We start from the raw sequence: 8,772 nt of genomic DNA, 5'->3' as shown, positions 1-8,772 counted from the left end.
GGTTTTCTTTACTTTAACTGAATCGCTTTCTGCTTTCTGCGTATCTCACATTTCCCCTCACACCTCCTCCGACCGCCTTTTATGTTCCCTGTCAGTTACTTTGTCGATGAAAGGTTCTGTACACATAAGCTATCCTCGCCTAAAACATAAACACCTGAAGTTGGCACCTGTCACCTGGAGAACCTTGCCCTCATTCCTGGCTGACTCCCAACATTTCTAAAAATAAGTGCTTACGCAATCTCACCTGGCAGGTGGGGGGGAAAGTCCCAGAGTAACCTATTTAAGGAGTGTGTGTTCCGCTGTCTCTCTCACACCCTCCCTGAACGCCTTCGCCGTCCCTCAACATCGCGCACAACCATGGCGAGCAGCAGAAGCTCTCTGGCGGCGGCGCTCTTCTCCTTTGTCATCCTCGCTGCCTTCATTGGCAGCACGCAGTCAGGTGAGACTTTGTGACGCAATACTGATATTGTAGTACTGTGCTGTAGCAACTCAAGAGTATTGAAGGATTTCTGTTACCGCTTTTAAGAAGAGAAGTTAAATCTAAGATGTTTGTTTCTTCCTGTGGACAATAAAGTTGAATTTAAACAATGCAGATGATCTCTTACTCCTCTTCTCTGCTGGGTTTTAAAGGTCCCAACAAATTACTGCTAGAATTGATTGTGTGGAGAGCGGCAAAGATGTCTATTATTTTTTTAAAAATACACTATTTTGATTATTTATTCGGTTTTTTATAACTGTTTGTTTGCGTGTGTGTGTTTTAACAGCAAGCTGCTGCCTGAGGTATGCGAGGCGTCCACTGCCATGCAAACGCCTGTTGGGCTACATGAAGCAGACCATCAACACTTCCTGCGACATAAACGCCATCATGTGAGTTCACCGTGTGATGCAGAGCTCCGTACCGTCGCCCTCTTACAATAATCGGTCAAGTCCTTTTGTTGAAGTTCACGAAAAACTGGAGACAAAATATCGTAAAGAGTCGATTTAAGCAAAAAAAAACCCAAAAAAAGCCCTGAAAGGAAATTATTTTAAGAAGGTGACGATATTAGGATGGAAATGAAACTTTATTGATACCGATGAGAAAGTCAGTGTTAAAAGCAGGTCCATCAGATGTGTATTGAAGTTGTGGCACTCCCAGCATTGTACTTGTGGTTAGGTTTCGATATTTTGTCCATCTGTTTGAGTTGTGATTCTTCCATAATTTTGATAGAGATTCCAGCAGCTGGCGCCAAGGAACAATCGTAACGTCTGTAATTTTTCCAAGGTTTTTTACTTAACTTGTATCATCTCACACACACACACACACACACACACACACACACACACACACGCACACACACACAAAAGCAGAGTTAAAAAAAAGAAAAAGAAACACCAAATGCAAGTACTCAGTAACACACTGGGTACAAGCAGTTTTGGTACACGTCCTGCAGTCTGAGGTTTCAGTGGCTCATGATGGTAACGCCCCCCCAGGTTAAAAACACTGTAATAACCCTTTAATGAATGAAGTAGGAATATACGAAGCAGGTCAGTCAGTAAGGTGAACACGCCGGCCGCCACACTAGCAGCAAATACTTCCTGCTGTGTAGTGAAGTGCGCGTCACATGTAATCGTCGCCGTGTCTTCGCAGCTTCCACGTCCCCGGCAGGTTCGTGTGTGCCGACCCGTCGGCGAGCTGGACCCACAGAGCGCTGAAGTGTTTGGAGTGAGTAGGAACACTGATTCTCTTTGTGTTGGTTTCTTGTTGTTGTTGTTGTTGTTGTTGTTGTTTTCCAACCAAACTGATGTTTTTGTTGTTGTTGCAGGAACAGGAAGCAGAGCTCCAGGCTCCAATAAATCTGCTCCTACTCTGCTGTGTAGAGATGGATTCGTTAGCCGTACCCAATATAGACTTACATCAGGGGTGGGCAATCTTGTGCCATGGAGGGCCGTGTGTATGCCGCTTTTCCTTCCAACCAAACACTTTAACAGGTGATTCCACTGATTAACACTCTTCTGTGGCGGAGGGTGTGTTAATCAGTGGAATCACCTGTTAAAGTGTTTGGTTGGAAGGAAAACCTGCATACACACCGCCCTCCATGGCACATGATTGCCCACCCCTGCCTTACATTATATTTTGTGACATTTATTCTGTTTTATGAACAGTAAAGTGTAGTATCTTTAATACATGTAGCTTTGAATGTTCATCAATCCTATTTTGATTGGAAAATCATCTCAATGTGGAATACGTCAGTTTCTGTTCAACAGTTTATAAAAAGGAGATTTCGAAACGCCTGGCAGAATTGATTTTGCTATGCTTTCAGTATTTAAACAGACAATATCCTTGATTCAATAATTATTTTTGTAATTATTATGAAGCATTTTTGTATTTTGTGAATGTCTTTTGTACTGTTTATATAAAGCATCTTTGATAGAAAAAAAGCCCCTCCGTGATATCTGAATTCTAGCAGTTGAATTAGAATAACTTGAGTGACTCATACATTTGATGTTTTTTTCATCAGAGATCCCAAAGTGCTACAGCTTTAAGACAAAGAAAAGATAAGCAGATTAAAAAAAGAAAAGAAAAAAAAGCTACAATGATAAAGTGGAGGCAGTCTTGCAGAGGTGATTTCTATGGGCTTCAAGTTGACATTCCATTAATTCTCACAGGTAATGACGTATACCAGTGGTTCTCAAACTTTTTCTGTCATTCCCCCCTTTGGAGGAAGAAAAATTTTCATCCCCCCCACGCCAAATTTTTTGACAAAATAGGCCATGTTTAACTTTATTGACCTATTAAAAATTACAAACATTCCTTTAGTTTTTCAGAACTAGAAAAAAAAATGAAATAAAATGTGTTTCATCCCTGTCAAATATCTCTCCATTTTAAAAACAGACCTGACAACAGTTGCTATGAAAGCGGTTTAAAGCGCGCTTTGGTTCCGCCGCGAAAAAAATTCCGACGTCCAACCATTAGTTCCTCCCCTCCCCTTTTCCCCCCGTTGAGGGGGGGAACTAATGTTTGGACGTCGGAATTTTTTTCGCGGCGGAACCACTGACAAAGCGACAGGTGAGGGGGGGGGGGAAATAATGTTTTGGACGTCGGGTGACTCGGGTGCCACACACTTTGAGAAACGCTGACGTATACACACACATTTTTATTAACATTAACACGTTTACAAGTACAGCCATCCACAAACAGTGTACACAAAAACATACGCACAAACACTTTGCATCGAATGAGCACGTTGGAAGCTACAGCTCCTCATTATACCATGAAGTATTGTACATTCGTGACGACTCCTGGCGTGAGTTTTGTAGTTGTTTTCTTCAGTCAAAGCTGTAAGAAAAACAACTGTCGCGCTGCCGCCGTGAGAAAAGTGTCTGTGACATGGCAACCGAGGCCGACGCCGCTCCACCGGCAGGGTATCTTCAAACCGGGAGCGTGACTGAATTCATACGTCGGTATCACACTTGTCAGGGAGGCCCCGTTTAAAACAAGAGCTGCTACGTGTGTCCGTCCTCCTCATGTCACTGAACGCGATCAAGATGTTCCCAGAAGCCGGAACAGTCTCTCCGCAAGCTCACACGGACGTCATCTCTGCGCGTCCACCACCGTGAGGAGGAACCTTTCCCCTCCAGGCTCGTCTCTGGTCTGCAGGGCCTTGCGGAGCTGCTCCCAGAAGAGCTGGGTGTTCTCTCCGGCCCGGGGCCAGCTTAGGAAGGTCTGCTTCTTCAGTAGTCTCCTCATGCGGTAGTAAGGAGACAGCCGGGCGATGGGAATGTCCTCCAGGAACACCAGGATTAGCACGTCCTTCTGCTCGTCGAACAGGCGGAAGCTAGGCAGAGTGGAAGGGAGGATGGAGAAGAGACGTCAAAGTCCTGGTTCTCTTTGACCCAACAACCCAAAACTCATTGATGAACAATCACGTCAAAGGCAGAAACGTTGTCACGATGAGGAGGCTTGAGCTTTGATAAACTGAAAACAATTTTCACTGACTGGCTAAAATTAAAGCAGCACTTTTCAGAGAAGTTAAGTTTGAAAGCTTAAAAAAATGAAAAGTGCAGTGTTTCACTGTGCCCCCCCCCCCCCACACACACACTCTTTGACTTTTATTTGAATACAAATTCTGTTTTCTTGAAATAACAAGATGATGATTTGATTTCAAGCAAGGCTCGTCCCAGCTTCCGTAGGAACACTCACTATTGGAGCAGTCAAATGACAGACTGAACTGAAGATATTACATCATGTAGTATATACACTGTAGTACAAAGTAATGTGTTTCGTTGGTAAAAATTAAAAAAAAATTGAACACTTTTCTATACTTAAAAATGTAAACTTTTCAGTGCTTTTAGTTAACCACCCACTCCAGTCCGCCCCAGTTCGTGCTAATTTATCACCCCCGTGATGGAAAAGTGCGACGGACCTTTAGCCTCTCTTCATACCATTTGGTTTGAGCTTATGGCCGGAATATTTGCAGCGAATCAGAGCTCCATGCGGAGCTGCAACGCGTCTCAGCTCAGACCTGGAAGCCAACAGCTCACCTGGCCACCTGGATCTCTCTGGAGCACCACTCGCTCTCCAGGTATCTGCGACTGATCATGCAGATGGTCTTCCTGCTTCCATAGATGGCGTCCGTGATGTTGTCAATGATGGATTTCCCTGAGGAGGCAAAAAGAGGAAAAAATCTGTAGCCTCAAATACCAACAAGTAGTAATACTACAGTGACACCTTGTGGACGATAAGTGGAGCTACATGGAGGAGAAACTGCATATCTTCCAGGTACTTTCACAACTGTGGTGAGTTTGACTTGTCTGAAGCCTGGTTTGGTTTCATGGGACATAGAAGTTCTTGAGGAAAACCTGCTTGTTCTACTGCCAAAAGACCCAGACTTCTGTAGTTAGCATGCTAGGATACTGGAGCACAGCGATGTGTTCTTACCTGGCTGGAAGTCTCGGTGGTGCAGACACAGTCTCCAGCCCTGTTCTCCCTCCAGTTTCGGCAGCAGTTCTTCCATGACCCAGGGCTCATCGTGGACGTTGTACGAGACAAAGGCGTCGTACTGATACTGAGCTTGCCTGTTCTTTTGCTTTCTCTCAAAGAGGAAAGCCAAGAGGAGGTAGTAGGCGTAAACCATCTGCCACCTCAGGAAATGATAGGTGAGGCACACCAGTATGAAGAGGAGGTTCACACATGTGGTGGCGATATAGCAGATGAATCCTGTGTCTACTGAGCAGGATCTGATGTCAAGGTCCAGCAGTTTCATGCCCTTCAGGTCCGGGGGATAGTTGCACACAAAGTTATAGCCGTCAAAAACTTGTGTTTGGCTGCTGTTTACCATCCAGCGGATGAACCAGGCGTTGTTGCAGTCACAGGTGAAACTGTTGCTTTGGAGATCCACGTAGATGAGGGCCGGTATGGAGTTAATTACATCTTCTCTGATAACAAAAAAGGAATTCCTCCTGGCTTGCAGGAATTCCAAATTGGTGAGGTTGGCCTTGATGAGGAAGTCCAGAGACCCCAGGCTCGTTCTAGATATGTAGAGGCTTTTAAGGTTGTGGAGCGGCGCCAACAAATCAGGAGAAAGGTCTGTCAGGTCGTTGGAGCTGATGTCAAGCGTTTGCAGCTGAGGAGTGTAATTAAACACGTCCTTGTGTAAAGAAAGAAGTTGAATGTTCCTGCTTTCAAAAACTTTAAGACTTGTCAAACCTTGCAGGAAGTTACGAGGCAGCTGCCCCTTGCCCCTGCTATGCTGGCCGGGAATGGACAGGCTCTCCAACTGAGACAGCTTAAAGAACGGGGGTTGAGACAAGGCGGTGTTATTCCAGTACTTAATGTGATTGTCCCTCAGATCCAGTCGCCTTAAATTTATCAGCTCATTAAAAACGCCTTTGTTCACTTCACTTGACTTGATATCATTGGATTGTAGCTGGATGTCGGTGAGCTCCGTCAGTCCAACAAAACAGCCTTTTTCAAGCACGTCTATCTGATTTTCGCGCAGGGACAAGTTCTGGAGGGCCTGCAAACCCTTAAATTCATGTTGTTTGATCGTCGTGAGTTTATTTCTGTCCAGGAGCAGTTGCTTTAGTTTTGGTAAATAGTTTCCAAAAGCCCCTCCCAATTTAGTGATGCGATTCAGCTGCAGCTTTAAGACCTGCAATCCAGATAAATCCTCGAAAACGCAGCGACTCAGAGCCACGATGAAGTTCTGATAAAGACTGAGCACCTTGAGTTTGGTCAGATTAGCAAAATCGTGGCAACTGAGTGAAGTGATGTTGTTGCTGCTGAGATCCAGTTCCATCAGAGTGGATATGTTCCTAACCGCAACGGGGACAGATTGAAGTCTGTTCCGGCTCAGACTTAGAACCTTCAGACCTTTGAGAGGTTCAAAGGGGTTGTTGTCGAAAGTTTTAATGTTGTTCACAGCTAAATCGAGCTCAGTGACGCCGCCGCACACCTGCAGCAAATCTGAACTGATGACAGTCAGCTTGTTGAGTCGGAGTTGCAGCTCAGACAATGTCGGGATGGTGCAGGAGGCATTTATCAGTGCTGCGAGGTTACACTTCATGCTGCTCATCCTGAGCGAAGTCAGAGAAAAGTTGAAGCTCTCAAAGAACGTTTCAATGTCATCGGAAGCGAGGTGAAGCCCGCCGATATCCAGAGTGGTCACGTGACTGAGCAACGTCTTGTTGCGCAGCTCCCATGTCATCTTTTGCCTTTGAGGAGCCCCGCCGATGTTCAACCACCTGAGACTTGGGAAAACGTCATCGGTGACCTGAAAGACTTGGATGGGATTCTGAGACAAGTCGAGGTAAGTGAGGCCTATCGAGGTATTCGTCAGTTCCCAAGAGTGAAAAGCGGTTAAGCCGATCTTTTTGAGTGCCAGATACCGTAGGTGTGGCGCGCAGTGGAACACGGAGCGAATCATTTTCACCTGGAACTTGTTGTAGGACAGGTCCAAGAAGAGGAGGCTCGTCAGGGACTCGAAAGAGGTGGAGGCCACCGATTTGATCTTGTTGCTGGCCAGTCTCAGCTCTGTGAGGTTGCTCAAACCGTGAAAGATGTCGTCCTCCAGCTGTGGGAGCCTGTTGTTGTTCAGATTGAATTTCTTGAGGGAAGTCAGATCAGCAAAGGCCCCCTTCTCTATCTTAGAAATGAAGTTGCGGTTTATGTCTAATTGTGTCAAAACTGATAGATTTCGGAAGTCCGAGGCTTTTATCCGTGAGATTTTGTTCACGGCCAAGTCATAATTTGTCACCGTGGACGGAATACCCTGAGGAACAGCTCTGAGCAGCATTTTGCTACAAATGGCCTTATTGTTACTGATTCGGCAGGTTTTCAGGCAAAACCCTGCGACGGGAACATGCAAGTTGCTGATATTCAGAAAGAGGAGAATGAATGTAAACAGCGTCGCCGCTCCTTTTGGAATTTTATCGTCCTCTTTCATTCCAGGTATCATTTTTTTTCAACTTTTTTTTTTTTTTAAATGAAAGAGTCGATGACATCCAACAAGACAAGTTGTCTTCAAGGTTTAGTCCTTTTTAGCAGCGTGAAGACTGAAATCGGAGAATACAGCGAAAGAGAGAGATAGGATATCAGAACCAGTCACAGAAAAACAAACGTAGGAGAGTCGTTTTTCTTACTTACTGGTCTGAGCAAAGAAAAAGTGGTCTTGTATCCTCCTTGGTTCCTCTGCACTCAGGCTTGATGAGAGAAATGCTACGTGTGGCGTTTACAGTGCGTCTGGATTGTGTGAGGAAGTGAGAGTGGGCGTGTTGGGCTTTCATCATTGCCGGCAATGTTAAGCTCGTCATGCAATGAAACACATAAAGAGTTAATGAACCCTGCAGCGAGGTGTTGGCCATCATCCGCCTGGGACCCTTGATTTAAGTGAAGATCCTCCCAGTGTCTCCAGAGAGGCCGCCGTGGTTGCAGACTAACGCTAAAAATGTCAAATTCAGACATCCTAAGGCCTCTTAGCACATTTTATTGCGCCGCGTTCAAGGAGGCAGAATCACTAATAACTACCAGGTTGGCTCACTGCAGCTTGCAGACTGGTGTTAGGAACTGCAGCACCGCAGAACCGAATTGACTCCGAGTCTATTTTGTTTCACGTCTTGGCTTGTTGGGGCTGCACGGTGGTGCAGTGGTTAGCACTGTCGCCTCAAAGCAAGACGGTTACGGGTTCGAGTCCCGGCCCGGGCACAGGTTCACTCTAGTGGCACTCTAGGTGAGTCTCCATGTTCTCCCTGTTCCTGCTGGGTTCTCTCTGCTACCCCAGCTTCCTCCACAGTCCAAAGACATCAAGAGGGGACCAGGTTAATCCAGACTCTAAATTGACCGTGGCTGTGAGAGCCTCTATGTGTTGACCCTGCCATGCAAACCCCGCCTCTCGCCCGTAGCTGCTGGGTTAGGCTCCAGGCCTGGATTGTTTTTAGTCTGTTGTTCAGTCCACTGTACTGTTCTCGATCTCTTGGTGGCGCAAACAAGTCCAGAGCGGCGTGTTGAAATCCGTTCGTCTAGAAAACAAAAAGCGGCATTGATTTCAAAGACGGCTTTTTAATTTGTGTTTTAACTGTGTTTTTTTTCTAGCCTTACTCTTGGTTTTAATGCGCATTAGTTGTTGTGGTTCGTTAAGATATTTTAACATAAATAGGTCAGTATATATTCATTTGTTTCCAAGCGGTTGCTGACGCGGTTTAGGGAACCTGCAGCTTACAGCAGCTTCTCCTTTAGAACTACATTCCCCAGCTAAAATTTGTTGAACAAAGAGATTATTTTTCTTCTGCTTTAGT

At 45.5% G+C, this 8,772-nt stretch overlaps 2 protein-coding genes across 3 annotated transcripts; one reads left to right on the top strand and one right to left on the bottom strand.

Moving 5' to 3' along the window:
• The first annotated feature begins 285 nt into the window (after positions 1 to 285).
• On the top strand, positions 286 to 2,788 carry ccl20b (chemokine (C-C motif) ligand 20b). Its single transcript, XM_086191210.1, has 4 exons — positions 286 to 439; positions 765 to 867; positions 1,628 to 1,702; positions 1,803 to 2,788. Exons 1-4 carry the CDS (start codon positions 358 to 360, stop codon positions 1,831 to 1,833), a joined length of 291 nt encoding a protein of 96 aa, XP_086047336.1. The 5' UTR covers positions 286 to 357; the 3' UTR covers positions 1,834 to 2,788.
• Positions 2,789 to 3,121: 333 nt separating this feature from the next.
• On the bottom strand, positions 3,122 to 7,752 carry tlr22 (toll-like receptor 22). 2 transcript variants are annotated; one of them, XM_086191209.1, is made up of 4 exons: positions 7,625 to 7,752; positions 4,919 to 7,533; positions 4,522 to 4,639; positions 3,122 to 3,815 (listed from the first exon to the last, which is right to left on the bottom strand). In XM_086191209.1, the coding sequence occupies exons 2-4, from the start codon at positions 7,434 to 7,436 to the stop codon at positions 3,572 to 3,574; spliced, it is 2,880 nt and encodes a 959-aa protein (XP_086047335.1). In that variant the 5' UTR covers positions 7,437 to 7,533; positions 7,625 to 7,752; the 3' UTR covers positions 3,122 to 3,571. The 2 variants fall into 2 exon arrangements, with proteins under 2 accessions (XP_086047335.1, XP_086047334.1); XM_086191208.1 differs by having other exon boundaries at positions 4,919 to 7,673.
• Positions 7,753 to 8,772: the final 1,020 nt, after the last annotated feature.

The sequence above is a fragment of the Aulostomus chinensis genome, chromosome 21 (genome assembly GCF_037954235.1).
Source record: "Aulostomus chinensis isolate RoL2024-O1b breed Wild chromosome 21, RoL_Achi_v1.0, whole genome shotgun sequence".
In the NCBI taxonomy this organism is placed as follows: domain Eukaryota; kingdom Metazoa; phylum Chordata; class Actinopteri; order Syngnathiformes; family Aulostomidae; genus Aulostomus; species Aulostomus chinensis.
The sequence above is the reverse complement of the archived record's forward strand: the minus strand, read 5'-3'. Positions and strand labels throughout refer to the sequence as shown.

Bases quoted from the DNA above. Each gene is read 5' to 3' on its own strand.
- ccl20b (XM_086191210.1), top strand. From the start codon at position 358: ATGGCGAGCAGCAGAAGCTCTCTGGCGGCGGCGCTCTTCTCCTTTGTC. The intron at 440-764 runs GTGAGACTTTGT...GTGTTTTAACAG, and splicing joins CATTGGCAGCACGCAGTCAG to CAAGCTGCTGCCTGAGGTAT. The intron at 868-1,627 runs GTGAGTTCACCG...GTGTCTTCGCAG, and splicing joins TGCGACATAAACGCCATCAT to CTTCCACGTCCCCGGCAGGT.
- tlr22 (XM_086191209.1), bottom strand. From the start codon at position 7,436: ATGATACCTGGAATGAAAGAGGACGATAAAATTCCAAAAGGAGCGGCG. The intron at 4,640-4,918 runs GTAAGAACACAT...TTGCCTCCTCAG, and splicing joins CCACCGAGACTTCCAGCCAG to GGAAATCCATCATTGACAAC. The intron at 3,816-4,521 runs GTGAGCTGTTGG...CACTCTGCCTAG, and splicing joins AGAGAGATCCAGGTGGCCAG to CTTCCGCCTGTTCGACGAGC.